General features: G+C 36.2%; 1 protein-coding gene across 12 annotated transcripts in view; it reads right to left on the minus strand.

Annotated features, from left to right (window-relative positions):
• Positions 1-733: 733 nt before the first annotated feature.
• Positions 734-20,384, minus strand: part of LOC140171188 (orphan steroid hormone receptor 2-like) — a 57,933-nt gene continuing 38,282 nt past the window's right edge. For 10 of the 12 annotated variants that reach the window (XM_072194396.1, XM_072194391.1, XM_072194394.1 and 7 more), the window contains 7 exons: positions 15,970-16,041; positions 14,624-14,799; positions 12,517-12,683; positions 11,687-11,911; positions 11,120-11,259; positions 10,094-10,231; positions 734-8,329 (listed from right to left, as the gene is read on the minus strand). In XM_072194396.1, coding sequence (XP_072050497.1) covers positions 8,040-8,329; positions 10,094-10,231; positions 11,120-11,259; positions 11,687-11,911; positions 12,517-12,683; positions 14,624-14,799; positions 15,970-16,041 — 1,208 coding nt within the window. In that variant the 3' untranslated portion in view covers positions 734-8,039. The remainder of the gene's footprint in view (positions 8,330-10,093; positions 10,232-11,119; positions 11,260-11,686; positions 11,912-12,516; positions 12,684-14,623; positions 14,800-15,969; positions 16,042-20,384) is intronic. The other 2 variants (XR_011861576.1, XM_072194392.1) reach the window with 2 other exon arrangements.

Genomic DNA, 20,384 nt, shown 5'->3' on the forward strand with positions numbered 1-20,384 from the left:
CGGGAGATTGGAAATGCAATGCGGTATGTGTTTTTTCCACGATTACTCTTTAAATTATTATCGAACTTATTTGATGATTTTGCTGGATAATTTCTTTAAAAAACTCAAAAAAGAAATAAAACCAACAAAAAAAAAAAGATGAAAAAATATTTTTTCTGCACAATTTTATGGATGCACACGGGTGACCAGCGACAGAGCTATTATTTTTTTGCCTAACATAATTCAATAACCTACTTATAAAACAACAAAAACTGGTATCCAACAATATTTTGAAAATAGACCAAAATTGGTATCAATTTTGATAAATTAGTATCAATTTTGATGAATTGCAATTCTCTGGAGTTCTTAAATTAGGAAACCTGTTAGGTTGAATAGGTTCAGTGATGTATAAATAAAACTGTGTTCATGTTAATTGACCACATAATACAATGTTTCTTCAACAGTTCTTCCAATCTGTCATAGTTAGTGACAAACAGCATAGCAGTAATGTCTAGGGGTAATAATTAATATCTTAAATTAAACAATTTGCAGTACCTTGGTTTCCATATTACCTCTTCATTGAGTGCATTATTTATATATACATGTACAGGAATAAAAAGGTGCTCCAAGAGACCATTTCCAACTTCTTAGCAAAACATTATGGAAGACCCTCCTAGAAGCAAAATCAAATTAATTTGCAATTGAGATTATAAGATGTCTCACAATGATTGGTAGCAGCAAATGCCACAACCGGTGCCAGTACAGGTACAAAATTGACTTTCTCATTTGTGACATGATCAGGATGCAATCAGGTCAAAGTTGGCAATTTTGAAAATTAAGTGCTACAGTTATCAACTAGCCCAGCAGGTAAGCTTACTACTGCTTAAATTCCCACATCACTTGGTTGCACAGTTCTTAACTTACGTACTGTATATTTTTTTGTTAATCATATTTTTTTGCTATTTTTGCCTGTATCCATTATTGCCAACTTTGGTCCAATTGCATCTGACCTTGTTTAGCAAAGACTATCTTGCATTGTGCAAATTTCTGTTACCATGGCATTATCCTAATCTTTGATGGTTAAGTGAAACTTCAAAATACCACTGAAATGATCACCTGATTGAATGTGTACTGATCATTCTGGGACACCTTGTATTGTTCAGACTGCAGGCAAACACATGTCCTATGCTCACTGTGTGACCAAGAAATGACAAGCAAGTTTCATCCATTACCTGCTTCCCACTTGCTGCTGGACCTCTGGTTTATCAAATCATTTTAACATGACATTTTTGTGGTTTAATCTCTATTGCATGCAAAATATTGAAGTCTTTTGCAACTAACCTATAAAATGCTAGCATTTCTATGTAAGAACAGAAATTACCTTCTTATACTGTGTAAAGATCAAAAGAAGCATATATGATTTTCTCAATTCACAACTTCGTGTTCCCCATTTAGATTTAGTACAAGAACAAACCACTAATTCCTTTCCCTTGCAAGGTCAACTTTCCCTATACTCTGATCAGCTCTTAATAGGCGGGACTCATAACATCGTGGATTGATACAGAATGGCGTACACACAGCTAGACGCAGCACCTACGCGAACTGCGCTTTTCTTTTCCGTGAATTACGTGTGCTTTTCTGAATTTACGCGTGCGTAAGTTGGAACTTTATTGACTCGCGCAGTAACAAAAACCGAATAATTCCCGCCTATTAAGAGCTGATCAAAGTATAATTTGCACCTGACTCGGTACATGTACCCGTACTTCCCTGATATTAGACACCTTTCTCAAAGTTCTGCTACATACAGGCAATGCTTCAGAGGTCACTAGGCTAGCCTTACCAATGTGGAAATTGTTTCTGCTTTTATTTTTTAACTTGACATCATTTAAGGTTATGTTAGCAAATGGCTAATTGAAAGATATTTTGAGTATTTGCTCAACACGTTTGATTCATGTGGAGTGAACGGATAAGACAATATATAATTAGTATTATAATTTTAGGACTACAGTAATTGGTTCTAAGCCTAATGGCCTAAGCAGCTTTCCCTCTAGCCAAGCTTTGAGAAACTAGCCCTTGGAACTATCACTGAAACCATCTGAATGATATGGCTACAGCTGTCCACAGCATGCCAACCAAAATGTAGATACCATCATGACACATTTTGTTCCTTTTCATCATCTTCAGTAACATCAAGATGTTTCATACTTTTACATTCACATTCCATATTATCGAAATTAACAGTAAACATAGTTTGTGTAACATATGACACATCATGTGGAAACCTGATCAAAGTCACCGAAAATGAGACCAAACATAGTTTGTGTAACATGTGACCCATCATGTTGAAACCTGATCAAAGTCACCGAAAATGAGACCAAAAGATTTTTAATGTTTCTATAAAGACCACTCTGACATAGCAACCAGGTTTGCAATGATGGGTCACAAATCTAGACAGCAATGAGCTATTCCAGTTGAAATACCCCCCCCCCCCATGTAAGACATGACAATCTCCCACACAGAAAGTGTGTATTTCAAATGGGGTTACATGAATGGGACTCTTATTAGGAAACTACTCCCCGTGTGGGAGATCATATCTTCCATAGGGGTGTATGGATTGCAACTGGAATAGCGCAATTTTGTGTCACATTCCACAAAATGTGATTTTATAAACAATGCATGACATGTAGTTAAAGTATAAATAAAAGGCTATATGATGTATACAGCTCAGGCATTTTATAAACAAAATAAAAGTCCATGATACTTGGGAAATAAAATAATAAATATTGAAGTCTTTCATATAGTGGTCTTTTTTGTACTAAAATACCACCTGAATGAGAAGTGTGTGTGCAATACACAAGCAGTTGACTATCAAAGCAGCCGTATACATTTCAATATCAAAAACTGACCAAAATTACACAAAATATGGAAATTGAGAATCAAATTTAAATACAAAAATAAAAGCAATAAAACATTAAATTGTGTTGTATACCGGGGACCAGGGATGTAGTTTTGGAGCTCACCACTGAGCTCCAATTTTAGCACTGGAGCCCACCACTCAGAGGCCAAAATTGTACCATTTTATTGAATTAGTTAAGAATTTAGTCCATTGTGGCAAACAATTTCCAAATATGCATTATGCAAGATTTTCATCAAATACCACCCAGCACTAAAAATATCCTAGCTACAACCCTGCCGTGGACCCATATCTATGATGGGTAATAAGTTGTGAAACAATAGATTGAAAGCTTTGCGATATCGTCCTTGATCTGATCCTTTCGTTTTAATGCTTTTGACTTTGACAAATGTTATTAATACATCTGGTTAAAAACTTGGGTCATTTATTTGTTACCGGCCAATTTCAGTTAGTGCAGAGTGCACTGACTTGACAACCACACTGCACATCCCTACCCAATCCAAAAATCATGAACCCCCTGATGAAATGCTATTCACATGAAATTTGCATCCCTGCAAGAGAGGTTGTGCATATGACGTATCATACCGGAAGTATGGCGGACTACTCGAATGCATTCAACAAAAGCATGATTGCAATCTACCACGACAGTTCGTCTCACACACATAATGCACTACGAAATAATGTATAATCCTTCAATAGAAGATTTGTGCTAGGCTAATTCCAGGCAGTTTTAAGATAAATGCAAAAAAGTCTTACTTATTTGCCAATTGGATTATTCCACACAACTAAAAGGATGGGAAAAAATCAAATAATTCCACATAACAATAATGTTCAAATCACATGATATGCACTAAATAACTGCACCTACCAACTTTTACATTATGTTCATATTTTACTCCCAAAAATATTTTGGAAATTAATTCTTAAAGCAAAATTATGTGAACATTATCATGGTGGCAATAATATGCAAAGTCTAGGAGCAGAAGTGTCACTTTCACTGCACTTGATTCATTACAAATATCAATACGTCAACTTGACAATTTGAAATCAACATGGTAAATAATGCTCATTAGTGGAGGGCAAGGCAGAATTCTAATGGAAATATAAAAAATAAAAATCATATAACATTATCAGCTATTTATAGTCGCCCACAAGAAATTATGAGAACAAATTATGATAAAATTATCAAAGCAAAATGCCAAGCACATAACAAAGATTCCACAAATTACTGTAACCAGAGATACGCCCACATCCTAGAGTATTGACTGATAATAAGTGATTCTACTAAAATTAGGGGCCAGCTTGGAGTTGCTCATTTCAATAGAAAATCTATGAAAATCGGCAAGAGTTTCAGTTCGCTCTGAGTAAAATGTACATGTACAACACGGTCGTCTATAAAAAGTAAGAAATCCTGTTAAGTATCAACCAATCGCATATGTATTGCGCTCAACACACAACAAATAACTCTGCATAATGATACAATTGCCTCCAAATCCACTTGCGATTATCCAATTTTTCTGTGGGTCATCGTTCAGCATTCATGGCAATACTAGTTGTAAAAAAATCTGAACCAAATTTAAATAACACCTTACATGTACATTTTTATCAACTTACGAAAGTAACTCTTGGAGGGAGGGAGTGACAAGGTCTGGTATAAAACATGTGAGGAGAAATATAATGCTGACCCCTAACATACAAAACCCTGTTCCAGTTGAGAGCAGTTAGGAACTAGCGGAGAAATAATGTGATCACAAACAAGGCATAATGGCAAATTTAAATGAACTGACTGCTCTTGCTTCAAATGGCAACTAAACAGTGATTTCGCAAACCCAAACATAGAACAAAACCCTTAAAACATCCATACTTGTCCACCATACATACAAATTTTTAAAAATTACATTTTTGCTTCTATGCAGCACTGTACAAAAACAACCGGATATATTAGGTGATAAACATTATATGCTCCAATCACCCAAAATTAGCGGCTGTGATTTCAAGTTTTTATTATCATTGTTACAATTTATTACAATTTCACAACTAATTCATATTTCCTATGGGTAAAGTTTCGTACTTTGTCTGTCCGACACATATCTGAGGTTGCCTTCCAACAACTGCAGACATACTTCATAATCTCCCACCTTAATGGTGTGTATAGGTGAGCACATAAAATAGCAATATAAAAACAAGTTTGTGGGTGCTACACCTACACATCCGTCAGGTGTAACTGAATGGGCCATTCCAGTTGATATTCATACATACCCTATGGAAGACATGACCTTAATCTCCTACACAAGGGGTATAGATTTCAAATGCAGTAATCCATTCAGGTAATCTCATTTGAAACAGATTAAGGTTGTGTCTTCCACAGAGGGTGTGGGTTTAACTGGAATACACAATGTCTACTGCACATGCTTAACCCTCTGATGTCTCATTGTTATGTGCATGTAACCAGGCTCAGAACAATATGAAGAAAAATCAAAAATATGCAACAGAGTAAAACACCAACACTACTCTGTGAGATCAACTATTACAACCATGAGCATGCAGATGAGGTTCAGCTCAGCATTGTGAGCATAGGTCCAAGTCACTCTATAATGACTATCACACTGTGCATAACCAAAGCCACCCCCACATACACCTGCTAACTACAGGTTGTAATATTTTACATTCAAAAAGATCAGGCAGTAGCCAACCTTGGCCTATAATAGTGCAACCTCTAATTTTCCGTTATGACAGATGCAACAGCTCCTTGTCCACAAAATCTTCAACAGCGACTTAAATTTTTGAGAAAACCTTGAACAAAGGTACTGACTCACTTGAAAATGCTCCATGTCATAATGGAAAATTGGCCAGAGACTACAGACTGTGTATATCCTGATCTTAAGTGTGCACATTTTCTAAAATTGTGACAAGATATAAATAGGCTTAGAGAAAAAACACAATTTTTGACCAAAAATGTGAGATGGCAACTAAAAAATGCGAGATTTATGCCCCAAAATTGGCGAAAAAAAAAAAATTGAGGGCAGTATTTCATCGACTCCATACCCCTGATACCAAAACAAATAGCCGACCGGACTGTCATCAAAAATACACATGTATTGTCCTCATAAATCAGCTTAAAAGGTCAATATACTGCAAGGTTGGAGTAGTAAATAAAGAATATTACTTGTGTTGTTGCTGGGATGTGCCAGAAAATGGACTGTTTTTGTAAATTCAGGCTGAAAAATCAGCATAATTAAGCATTTTTAGTTGCAATGGTTGTCAAATTCTGCAACCATTTGCCACAGAAATAGATTTTCGTGGTAGAAATGAATCTTTTAAAAGCGAGAAAAGCACTAAAAAGCGAGATTCGCAGCGAGAAAAGCGAGATTGCGTTTTCTCTGTAAGCCTAGATATAAATACACACATTAGCTTCATCTCAATTTCTTAGCATTAGGCCAAAAAAAAAAAGGTTAGTCTCAAAGCTCACGAGAAATTTAAAAACAAATGCGAAATGCAATTTTTTTATTTTTTCTAATTTTATTCCCGACTTTTTTTCATGGTATTTTGAGAAAAAAGTCTGATTTTCGCCGATTTTTTCTGGAAAAAACTAGAATTTTTTTTTTTTTTTTTAAATAAAAAAATTTCCGCATTTGTTTTTTATCAAATCGTGGGAGTTTACAAACGCGCGCAAGCTTTGAGACAAACCTTTTTTTTTTTTTTTTTTGCCTTATAAGATTATAACTTCTGAGTATCAACCCTGCATTCTGATTTCCATTTCATTCTGATGATCAGAAATAGTGTTCCTGCATAACTAGTGCACAAGTTCTCTTAGTAAACCAATGGTAAATTTTAACCTTATACCTTGCCAAAAGACTGTGTGGGCTATTCTATTTGAAATCCACTCTCCCCCATGGAAGATTTAGCTAATAAAGTTTTCCAGAGGGAGTACAGGTTTCCAATAGAATTGACAATTGGGCAACAAGTGAAATATTCCAGTTGTCGTAAAAGATATAGGTTTAAGCCATATACAAGGGGAGTAAGTGTTTCAAAATAATTAACCCTAGCCAATTCCATATAAATATACTCCCTCTGTGGACCACTTTTAACTCTTCCACCACCAGTGTATGTCAGGTTTCAAATGGAGTAGCCCATAATTGGCCTGGTTTGTGGCAAGTATGTCTAAATATCTGAGTGAATGATATCAAAATAATTCCCAATGCTATTAATTAGTAGCATCTAGGTACACTCATTGGTTGCTGGATGAGAACAAGTTTATATCTACACAAACAGATGGTAGTCGCAGGTGAACAACTGTTGCTTTATTTGAAAACTGGTTTAAATTTCATTTAATATTTCCACTATTGCTAGCTTTTGTGTGTTCAACAAATGGGTACAGCAAATGGCTGTCCTATTTTACAGTTCACATTACAGCAGATTCATTCAGTACACCAAATGGTCCCAAATATTGCAATAACAAAAAACATGCAAGTTTCTTTCAAGGCTGTGATTTTCTACACTAAGAAACAAACCTGAAAAGGACCCTACCATACAACAAAATTGAGATTAAATAATTTCTTCTTCAGCTGCAAATCTCTAATTGTTTGGAGTTACAAACTGAGGAAAAAAAGGTGTTTTTGTGTGAATATGAACTTTTCTAAAAAGATATCAATGTTATACATTGGTATATTATAGGATAACAGAACAATTTCTGTACAAAAATACAGCATTGAATTTGGTTCCGATAAAGCCATTCAAGATGACTTGTTCCAACACAAGCCAAAATTCACAACCCACACCAGTCCCCAATTTGTGCATTTAAATAGACACAATATCCTTGTATTAATTACACATTACACATACACAAAGACAAGTATTTTTTGATTCATTTAAAAAGTGCACAGACCAGGTCCTTCATGTCTTCAAGTCATCTTGAATGAATTATAGAACATACAACATACTGGGTGTAGACTTGATCGCGATTGACCATCATGTTCATCTGAATGCAGGTTGGAGGAAACATTGTTCTAATTTACTTATCCAATCATCCCCAACCTGCAGATTATTAAGAAAAGAGTTCCACAACGTAGTGGCTCCGTGCTGCTACAGCAGCATTACAAGTTTTGCAGTAAAAATACATGAGCGCCCTCAAACCAAGCATAGTGAACTACGCTTGTACCGTTGTTGATATGGTAATCTGGGCATTGTAGTCTGTGGTCTCCATGCGTAGTATATAGGGAATGATACTGTCTATCTGCACATTGCCTATGAGACCTGCAAAGAAGAGTTCTTCCATAATGGTGGGGTTGAGCAGCCTCAGTGTCGGCAGGCGCAGCAGTAACTTTGAAAACCTCTCAGGACTGCTGGGGTACATGTTGGCCTCATACTCTTTTAACTCACTGACGACTTTGTCTTGGAACTTCTCAATCTGCCTGGGGTTGCTATGACCAGGATGGTCTGGAAAGGTGATGCAAGAAACAAAGAGAAGGTAAGACAATGTAACATAATAGGAACAGAATTATTATATCCTTTTTTGCATTAAAAATCTGGGGGGGAGGGGGAATTTTTAAAATCTGGGAGAATCATATGCCTGAATATTGGAAGATTGGCCTGGTATTACTAGGCTAAAAAAAGTTCGAATCACAATTTATAGTAACCTATACCTCAAATCACAAATACTTGATGTCAAATTGGTGCAGCGTATATCAGATTTGAAGTTTTAGGAAAATTATACAATGATTTTCTTAGGATTTATTAACTTCATACTACATGTAAGACAAAATTTATAAGAAGAATTGCCCCATAAACAAAATGTGTGCAGCCAACGGGAAACAAACTTCAATTTTTTTTTTAGCCTAAGTAGTCATTTTTTTACCTTTGTTAAGTATTTAAGGGATCTAAAATGAGCGTTTATTGTGTTTCGACAGTATTTTTTTGTGGGACATGAGAGCACCTCGGACCTGTCGAATTGCATTCTGAATCTGAAGCATGTCTTTCTGATATCAAATAATTTTCATTTTTGAAAATCACAATATAATACAAATTTTATGACAAATTATAAAAATTTGATATTTTTCAAATTTTGATATATAACAGTCCTCAAGTAAATTATATAAATCTAATGATATATTCTTAAAGTGTATGTAGCAGGGAGGAAAAGCCGACGGTCAATTGAAAATTTTGACCTTTCATATTGAAGATATGGATTTTTTCCCAAAAAGACCTAATTTTTTTTGGTGTTTTGGGAAAAAAATCCATATCTTCAATACTGAAAGGTCAAAATTTTCAATTGATCGTCGGCTTTTCATCCCACATACATACACTTTAAGTATAAATCATCAGATTTATAAAGTTTACTTCAAGTACTGTTAAATATCAAAAATATCAATTTTAATGATTTGCCATAAAATGTGTATTAAATTGCGAATTTCAAAAAATCAAAATTATTTGATATCAGAATGACATTCTTCGTATTCAGAATGCAATTCATATGTCTGATGTGCTCTGATGTCCCAAAATAAATACTGTCCAAACGCTCATACCCCAGCCCTTAATATGCTATAAAACATTTTGGGGCAGGTCAGTGGCAGTTAACCTTAACAAATCCATTATATATAATTAGTCATTTAGTTGTAAAAGGAATTACAAAAACATTAAGAACTGCAAACAATTCTAAGGGTTTGCACATTGTAGCTCTCTATCATGGCTCGAAAAAGTGGGGAATTTGGGAAGCTCATTCCCAGCAAATGTTGGTGTTTGGAGGGAAAATCTGGTATTTGGAGGGAAATTGTGTCATTTTTGTAAATAGAAACATGCTATAAATTGTGGTAAGCTTAGCTTGCTTCCCGGGAAATTAACATTTTTTCGAGCCCTGCTCTCTATTTCCCAGCCACTTTTATATGTAACTTAGCAATCACATGCATGCTGATTTAAAACTAGTACAAAACTACTTGAAGGGAAAGGGGAAAAAATAGGATACATGTCAACAAGATCATCTCCAAGATTACACACTAGGATCCACAACATGCTCATCTATCAAGGCACTGTTCTTTAACCCCAATAAATTTGCACATTCATTGAATGACCTTTGAAAATTTGGGTACAAAAACTCATACTCTGCAACTTGAGGTCAAATTTTGCACTTTGATTGTTTAATTGAGGTTGCTGAACTATGTCATTGGGATGAGACCATTTGGGGTCCATAGTGACAGTGACACTCACCAGGGCTGAAAAGGACTATGGCTTTCAAGTAAGCAAATTCTGAGCCGTCTACTTGCAGCTTTGATGTGGTTGATACAAACTCCTGCAGCTTCCAGATGTGTTCCATCACTGCTTTTACTCTGTCTGCTGAAAGTTTATCTGTAAAGAAATGGTCAACAAAGTTATGGGCTGATCAAATCTCCTGGCTGGAAAGATTAAAACTACAATTTCCCTAAACTGCCCAATCAGTCAGTATATTCATTAGCACAAAATTTTGACTTTTGCAACTTTTCAGCTTAAAAGTCGCAAGTCCCTGTAATGATGCATACAAAATGATTCAATATGCCTAAACATTGCTTATTTCTGACCTACAATTCTCATAAAGTGTTTACTAGAATATTGAAATTTTGTAATCATCTATCTCATTAGTCTACTTCTAATCTAACAAAATGGTTGAATTCAATTGATGGTAATGATAGAAGTAACTTGAAACAAAATGCTTTTAGATTTGCACTCCTTCAAATATGTTTCCCACAGAAGAAACAAAATAGTGCTGAGTGAGCTGAGCCACAGATTGTCAGTACATTTGCGACAGTTCATGGGAGAGGGGGGGGGGGCTTCTGGCCATTCCCCTGGTTAAGCCCTTGTGTAGCAGGGGGTAGTCTGGAGTTATTCCTAATACCGTATTTGTTCCAATAAGCGCCCACCCAGAGTATTTTCAATTTGCTAAAGGGTACCATTAATGTTGAAGTGACTGATAGACGTTGATACAGTGAAATAGCTTGAGGATTTGAAGTCCTGTGTAAACTTGTAATACATTTACTGCATCAGAAAAGCTACTAGAACGTCTCGGGACCCTATTAAAACATAGGTAAATTTGTCTGTAATAAGCAGCCCTTACGAGAAAATTAGGTAAACCATGTAAAAAATAAGCGCATGACTTTGTAAAGCGCCCTAGGCGCTTATTGGAATGAATACAGTACCCCATCTAGCCAGTGTCACAGCCAAATACTTGGTTGTTTTAGAGTTACTGCATTCTCTACTCACCTTGTTGCAAACTTGTTTGGAGGTGATTGACGATAGCTGTTAAGATTGTTGACAGTGCCATAGATTGACAACACTGTGCTAGACCTAATGTGAACAACTCACTCCAACACTTCTGGACCATCGTTGTGTGGATGTCAGTTCTGCGGATACAATAACAAATTGAGACAATTATTTCATTTTCATCCTCATTTTTAATTAGTTACTGTGGAAACACATGACTTGTGAAACCATGCGATTAATGTTATTATCAGGATTTTTTTTAATCCAACGGCTTTACATAAAGTAAGAATGCAATGCATTTGCACAATATGTGTTACCTTATACTTCATCTGTGATTAAAGCTTTGCAGGCTGGCTATAGGCTTCAACAGACTTTCTCAAAATTATGAAGAGCTATCATAAGAACCACTGAACTAATACCAGGCTTGTTGGTACTCATTTTAATGCACTTTGCATGCTGTTTTCAAATATGGTCATGAAAATGTACATGTACAATTATCTATCAGTATTGGTTAAGGTTTTTATAGCCAAAATACAAGAAGAAATTTCATTTCTTTGCTTGACTTACCCAAGAGCTTGGAAGGCCGGAATGCTGCGAGCCCAGTGCATGGAAAGAAACAGCAGCCGTGATGCTGACTCACAGATGTAATGTACATTAAGGAACTGTGGCATTGGTGAAGGTGTGGTCAACTTGAATTGCATGTGTGTGTCTATTAGCATGGGTCCTTCAATCTCAATCAATGGTTGTTCATTGGAACCACCAGCACCTCCATTTGCTGATGGGTCTGATGAGCTGTGGGAAAAAATTAAACATGATGACATGTTAATCACAGATTAAAGAGAAACAGATAGTGCCTCAACAGGCAAAGTCCCCATGCTTTGTACAATGTATGCAACATGAATTCTCACATATTCATAAGGCCCATCATTCTAACAATTCATGCATGGTGTGACGTGTTTATGTGCAAGCACAAAACATGTCAAGAGCTGTCCAGACTGCGCTATGAAAAATATGGCGCGACAGGTGCGGAGTGCGTGTACCAGCTTTGTCTTGCGCACTTCAGTTGGTGCATCATTTGATTATTACTGGTCTAATAGATGTTAATTATTAATTTCCAGTAAACACCCTTCTTTGACCTTTTAGATCACGTCAGAGTCCTTTGTCCAATAGAAATTGTAATTCAGATTGTCATGTTTGATGCAATCGTTGTTTATTAGTCAGTCCAGATAGGAATCTTATTTGGCCCAGTGTAGGTTCATATCAGATCTTTATCCCCATTTTGAAGCAATGTACTTCTAGCCATTAACCAGTCCAAAGTGATGCATCCCATTGGGATATTTTCTGACACTCCCAATAGCCAATCTGACAGTGTTTTAAGGAATACAGTAATGACTTACTTGGCTCCAGATCCTCCAGCACCGTCGCTTCCATCTAGGGCTGGGTTCAATGCTTTGGCAAGTGTGTCAAAGGCTTTTGAGATTTGGTTTGATGGGCCGCCTCCTTCACCGCCTCCCTGCTCTCCATTCGATACTGCCTGCTGGAAAGAGTTGTTCAGGAGAGGTTCCTGAATACGTTCGTACGTTCACCAAAGGGAAGAGATAGATTGATAGAATGTGCAGGAGAAAAGGTTAGCAACATGCAGACACCGCATTGCAAAAAGAAAAACACAAGCAAACAATGGGGAGAGGCAACACTTCCATTAATTGGAAAGTGCAGAATGTAATTCAACCAAACACTAACTGGTTATTCCAGTTGAAATTCATACACCCTCCTATGGAAGACATGACCTTAATCTTTCACACAGGGAGTGCGAGTGTGAATTACATATGTTGTTACCTGAAATCAACACCTCCTGCATGGGAGATTAAGGTCATGTCTTCCATAGGAGGTGTATGGATTTTAACAGGAATAGTCCACTGCTATTCAGAATTGGGTGGCAGAGGTTTATTTCACAATTGCATTGTGAGTACCATTTGAAATCATAACTTGGTGGTAGGATTTTTGTGTAAATCCCAATTCAATTAAATTGGAACAATAAGATCGGTAGGTCAGGTGACGCCACCTGGAGGATTTTTCTTGGCCTTTCTGACAATAAATATTTACTTTATTTGAAATCACTTTTTACCTTTTTCTTTTAAAAATACACCATTAAGTTCTGCTTATAGATGTCAAAAATATACGTAATGAAATTCCACCTGTCCATTCATTTTTTGAATCAGGGCTAGAATTACATCAACAACCTGTGAATCTATTCAGAGAAAGGTTCTTGAACATATTTGGGATAATTACAGAATATTCATTGCAAACCATAGATAAGCAAGAACCAAATTTGATGCAAGAACTTTTTGCAGAAATTCTATTATTGTGATTTTACCCAAAAAAAAAGCAAACAAAGCACATTGAATTTTTTAAGCGAACCAAATAATAATACAAATAAAATGTAAAAACAATAAAAAATAACAACATTAACTAAAGAGAATGAGGGATGATTAAACAGCCAATTTACTATTCAAAGAAAACAATGAAGAAAGTAGGGCAAAATAATACAAGTTAATAGCCAAACCAATAACCCATACATAAATTGAGCAATCAGGAACATTGTCAAACATTCATGAGTGCTCAGAGTGAATTGCAAAAGCCAGTGCAAGTGGAGATAAAGGCCACGTATCACAATTCTTGCCATTACCGATGACATTGCTGGCAGTGTACACGATTCCTCAATTTTATAAAGGTGTGCTTGGTGGTGCTTATTTTGGCATCAATGGATAGAAATGACCCGATGTAGCTATACATTGGTAAAAATGCAAGCAATACTCCGGGGAGAAGGTTGCAATAACCTTGTTTCTTCAGACCTCTAAGCGACAAATTATGCCTTAGCAATATGCTGAGCACTTAATATTAAGCAGAAAGATACATGAATATATGATACATTTTAAGTTGTATCAAAACAGTATAATGCACTCCTTGCACAGCGAATCAAGTGTGAGTGACAATCTGTCAAGTGACACACATCAGATCATTTGCAAAACAAAGAGCTTTGTTCCTTCACACCAAGGTCAGTTCTAGTTTGTTTCCATCTTAAGAATGGTTATCTTGATATTTAACACTTGCTGAGGTATCAAGTCTGAGTCTAGTGAGACTTGAGATGCCTCCAAGGAGCAACTTTGAACAGTCTCAAAACTCAATGCCAGAATGCCTCACAAGATTCCCCTACATGAGACAACCACTGCTCTACAACATTCATGCACTCACACAACGATTTGTAGTTACCAAGTTCAGTATCTTCTTGAAATACAACCACACAAAGTGTGAAGCACTTCATCGCTCAATCTACAGTAGTCCCATAACAATTATTAGACGCTTTCAGATGTGAGTTACACTTCAACAATCTGCTCAGGTCTTTGGAGATGGCCTTGTCTCATATTTGCAAATGATCTGTTTATTTACAGGTTGATATATCACACATTTGGAAAGGAGATGGCTGAGAAAAGTGAAAGTACTTACCTGGTGTACCTCTCCTCCCTCAACTTCTTCTGGCTTCTTCATATTAGCTAACGATGTCACCACACTGGCAAGTGTGCTCAAGTCTGTTGTGGTGTCTGTCGACTGGGGAGTGGTTGGGGTTTGTTGGATGTTCAAAAGTATGCCCTGGTCAAATAATCCTGTCTTCTTAGGTGTTTCTATATCAGAAATGTGCAAATGTTTTTTTTTGTTAATTTTACATGCACTTACTGTTGCTTGATATTACTAGTATATTATATTTTAACATTTTTGCAATGAATTTCATAAATGGTTCAACTTAATCACAGGTTTTAAGAAGCTACTAGTAGACATTTCTTAATCTTTATCCAATTTTTTTTATTAGACCGAATCAATAATGCTGTAAGTCCTTTCACAATTATTTTTACTCCTTGAAGCTATGAATGTCCTCAAATTATCTTCTCAAGCCAAAGTATTTATGCAAATATCACAAATGCCCACATCTTTTACACTACAGCTACTGTTTATAGCATTGAATATACTGAACCATATCAACCAAACCTTTTAAAGAAATAAAGTTCCACCTGCAATAAATATGTTTAAACACTTGCTAAACAATTGTGACTACTTAACTAACAGAATAACATTCATGTGTTCAAATCAAACTTCCTGGAAAACAATGTTTCCATGCTTCAGTGTTCAACTCTATATTGCCCACTGGGTCATTCCATGTTTTGGCAGGTAGGTAATATGAGTAACCATCACTGGGTCCTCCCTCTTGTGCATAAAGGAAGTCACACAGTATTTAATATCATATGGAGCTCAATACCTTGGGTATTCTCCTTGGTATGATATTATAATAACTGTTATCTTGCTTCATGTACTAGAGATAGGGCAACTCACATTACCCACCTTTGTCCCCAAACCATGCAATTATATATTAATGTTTTGTGATTATGATGGTTGGTGATCCCTGAAGTGGCACCCCCTGCTGAAGGGATTCAGGTTTTGAGTCTTGCACAAGTGGTTCTATGATGGATACTGCAAATCAGCTTCACAGCTTTATCTCAATTTCAAAAGAGATAATAAGTGTGGCATGTTTATCTCACACCAATAGTTCATACTCTACTGGAACGAGCAACATCATTGCTTATGAAAGTGACAGGACTAACAAAACCTGAATTTAAATGGTTTACCCACAATGCTTCCTGGAATTTTATAGTTCCACTTCACCAAATCCCAGCATGAATGTGTTGTTTGAAAAATTAACAAAGGGGTTCTTTTTTGTTATCCTTCTTTCTTTATACAAGTGTTTGTTTCATGGTGATTACATAAAGTGATCGGAAAAATAATGACATTTGATTTCTAACCTGTCATAAAAGTGGGCGTGCCTGCCAAGGGACTGCGGATCTCCTTGAAGGTGGTGCGTTCTCCCTGTACAGATGTAGCATAAAAACATGGCCAGGGAAGTTCAGATGAATATCAAAAGTACAACAAAAATAAATACATTTAGAATAATCTCTAACCTGTCATGAATGTGGGTGTGACTGCCAGGGGCTGCGGATGTCCTTTCGGATGTAGATTTTATCGGTAGACGCAGCACAGTTACCGGGGATCCTATCACGGGCAGCCTTTAGAGGTGTGCGCTCACACTGAACGGCTGTAGGGAGGACGGATGGAGGAATCGTCAATTCTTGACATCATCAATTCATCAACTAGGATATACATGGACAATGTACAGCACACAACAGAGTCTAACAATACATGTGCACACTAGTTCTATACTTGCTTTGTTATCTTATTTTCACAATGCAATTTGTGTAAAAATTTAGCTAAATGTCCTTAACCATCGGAATTAATTGAAAAATCGAAATGCCTTGCCCAACTTCAGTTTATAAATGCACACATAAAAAGATAATACTGCTTTGGATTGAAAGACTTACATTTTTAGTTCCATGGTTATTGGTTTCCCTTTACACAAGAACTTTGACCCATTTAAAAAAAAATACTGTTAATATGAAATACGGATTTTAATGTGCAAACTATACCAATTAAATGCCACATGTGTACACTAAATATCTGCCCTATGCAAATGAAAAATATATACGTTGTGGCAAAACTAATGGCAGTGATTCAGGGTAATTTCAAAAGAACTACATGTATCATGTAATTTTATGTTCCAAATGATCAATGCCAACTGGTGATGTGTACATGTATGCATTGTGACATTATATCCCCATTACCACACATTTACCAATGAACCACAATTATGCCCTCCCAACAAAGCAAGCATAGATCTTAATGTGCATGAAAAGCTGGCTAAATATAGTACACAATGCTCATGCTTGGACATGGACAACAACTACATGGTAATTAATGGCTGGTGTCAAACATGGTGGTGGTTAATACTACATTGTAACATCATAAGTCCAACCACTTGACAAGTGTCTGGGGAAACAATCAGTGTGCTAAGATTATCTGTCACAACCAGAGCAGATATACACACAGCAGGTTTTAAAAACATTTTACGCCTAACACTTGATCAAAAATTTGCTGTGTGATTTTTTTTTCACTTAACAATGCCATGCACATAATCCTTTTTATTTGTTATTGCAACCACAAATCCCATTGACTTTAATTTGACCTAAAAACAACAACTCAGCTTTTTTGGATGAATGGAAACTATTAAAGCCAATTTTAACTTTATATGGAAACTTGGTTCCATCATGGTAAATACAACATTTTGAAAATCACATTTTTTTGGGGGTACATGAAACTAAAATTTTGACTATGTTCTTATATTTATGTTGTTATACAGTAGCATCTCAAATGTAGTCGATCCAAACAACAAACTTTTGTTGCTATTTGTCCACACAACCATCCAAGCTGATGTGTGCCCCAAATATGTATTACACCCTCTAAATATATAAAATCAAAACAATATGACAAGATTGGATTGCTAATCATTGCTAAAAGTTGTTACTGTTAGCTAAAACAGGCAAATCAATAAAATTGAGTGGGATCTATGGGATTTTTGGTACTATAGTAACATCATGTTGGATTTCGCAGTGGCAGATTCAAATCGTGGGCTAACCTAATCCTGCTGTGCGTATAGGGTGATTTGTCCTTACGCTGGCGAAGCAACCACATAAACACACTGAATCGAGTCTTCCACGACAAAATCCAACATGGCGTTACTCTCAACTTGAGACGAGACACAGTATCAAGTGCCTTTCATTTGATAACTATTATTATATTCTACAGCATGCTGGGATGCAGATTTCATGCATTTAAAACATCACATTTAAAACAAACAATTTGAAATAAAATGTGTGGAAACATCTTAAAGGCAACCAGAAGGGCAGAAGGGAAAATATAGGGTGCTGTGTTTGAAAATTATACAGATAGAACAAGCCTCTCAAAGCGCTGAAATTGCTACTTTGCTCTACACAATCCGATCATAAACTGTATGGTGGAGTGTGTTCTTACCCACCCCCAATATGACTGATGTGCTATAGTACTACATATGATTAGGCTTAGAGAAAAAACGCAATTTTTTGACCAAAAATGCGAGATGGCAACTTCAAAATGCGAGAAAAAAGCGAGATTTATGCCCAAAAATTTGCGAAAAAAAAAAAAAGGTAAAAAAATTGAGTGAGGGCAGTATTTCATTGACTCCATACCTGAGTGATACCAAAACAAAGCATGGAAATTGCCGACCGGACTATCAAAAATACACAAATTTTGTCCTCATAAATCAGCTTAAAGGTGAACCTCATTGAAAATAAAGTTATATATCAATGAAAAGCTTATGATGTCAGGATACTAGAAATTATTTTTCCGATTTTTTGATGGCCAATAAAGCTGAAAAATTAAAAAAATGAATGAATTTTTGGTCTTTTTTTAAGCGCCCAAAAAGAACCCAAATCAATCGTCTATGACCTTGGGAATGCTCGTGTTGTAAGCTCAGGGTTCGCAGTCACGTGATCCTACTCGAAACACGTAAACAAGACTTGCTTCCTGTACTTTGCAAGCTGCCCGGCAAGTCTGATTTTCACAATAAACATGATAAAGCTTGAAATTAGAGGAATCTTCAAGTTGCTGGTTCCTTCTATATATATTAGAAATAATAGAATTATTGTCAACACATAAATTTTCCGTAAATTTTTGACAAAATCAGTCATAACTGGCTGGGTATAACTGGGTAATTGAGTTTGAATTTCGCTGGGATCAATCCCATGCGCAAATGCTTGCTGCTACCGAGTACCGTTCATGTCATGGACTGAATAAACATGATCAAATAACAAATTAAATACTTGTTTGTGACATTCCCTATTCTTGATTCATTTTAAAATATCTGTCTTGCAGTAATCAAAAATTAATACAGAACCGCTGATTTCGTCAAATCCAACCCATATAAAGGTTTTCATATTTAGCGCATTATCGGTAATCGTGGTAATACATTCTTTCCACACAATCACGATTGAAAGAAACAGATACTCGGGCAGATACTTTATGATAAAATAAATACAATTTAGGCTTAGTAGACCGTTATTAAATGGAAATCTGAATAAAATTAAAACATTGTCACTTGTGTCATGATTCTTTAATGATAGTACAATCAGTGTACGGTACTGAAAAAGTGAAACATTCATGTTTTATGGATTACCGAACACGATCGCAAATTGCTGAAGAAATTGCAGGGACGGATATGCACAAACACAGCGACTAAAGCTTAATTGGGCTTCGTCCGCCGGCAGCACTTATGTTGTGTGTTCCATATATCTGTGGTTTCATGGGGTGTTTCAGCAGATTTGATCAATCGTTCCTTATATTTGGAACATTTACAGGAATAAATTTTGCTGATGAAGTAGCAATAAGTTGGAAATATCAGAATGTGAATATCAAATCGGTCATTCTGTCTGCAAGTACAGTACAGTCATGCGGATACTGAACACTTCGGCGTAGTGAGACTCAGTCAGTCACTGAGCTCATCCCGTATGTATCTATATACAAGTTCGCCTATCATACATGACCGGCCATGACCGGTTGTAAAGCTAAGAAATACTAATAATTAAAAAATCCTGTACATGTACCTTATTCTATTCCTTCATTTTCTCATTGTGATAAGTTCGTCTCAACTTGGTGTGACGATCTGAACTGGTAGCACTAGCAGTTATTTTTTGCAATCTGTTTTCATTCGCGAATCTTCGCTCTTAGGTGCTTTACTGTAATATTCCCTATGCATATCGTGGATGGCTTGGCCTATCCCAAATCACCCGCCAGCACTTTTCCCATTTTAAATCCCACACTTTATTCAGGAACTTCATTCTTGATTTGATCATGATATTTCCTTCATGTAATTCTTATTTTATTGAAGATATTTTTCATGTAAAGTTGACAATTCTGAATTGGCCCGATGCATGCCACAGTAATACACGGACATTGTGTTTACAATCAAACCCGGAAGTAACTGTGTGTCCCTGGGCTGACGCCATCAACGAAAGCGCCCAATTTGAACGATTTCGTTTTGTAATTTAGGGGGTGCCAATATCCAATCTTTGCATGGAGATTATGTCTAGCCTGGTACGCTATGCAAATAAAAAATATTCTTTTCTGCTTCCTGACATCATAAGCTTTCCATTGATATATAACTTTATTTTCAATGAGGTTCACCTTTAAAAGGTCAATATACTGCAAGGTTTGAGTAGTAAATAAAGAATATTACTTGTGTTGTTGCTTGAATGTGCCAGAAAATGGACCGTTTTTGTACATTCAGGCTGGA

Source organism: Amphiura filiformis, chromosome 15, assembly GCF_039555335.1.
Source record: "Amphiura filiformis chromosome 15, Afil_fr2py, whole genome shotgun sequence".
In the NCBI taxonomy this organism is placed as follows: Eukaryota; Metazoa; Echinodermata; class Ophiuroidea; order Amphilepidida; family Amphiuridae; genus Amphiura; species Amphiura filiformis.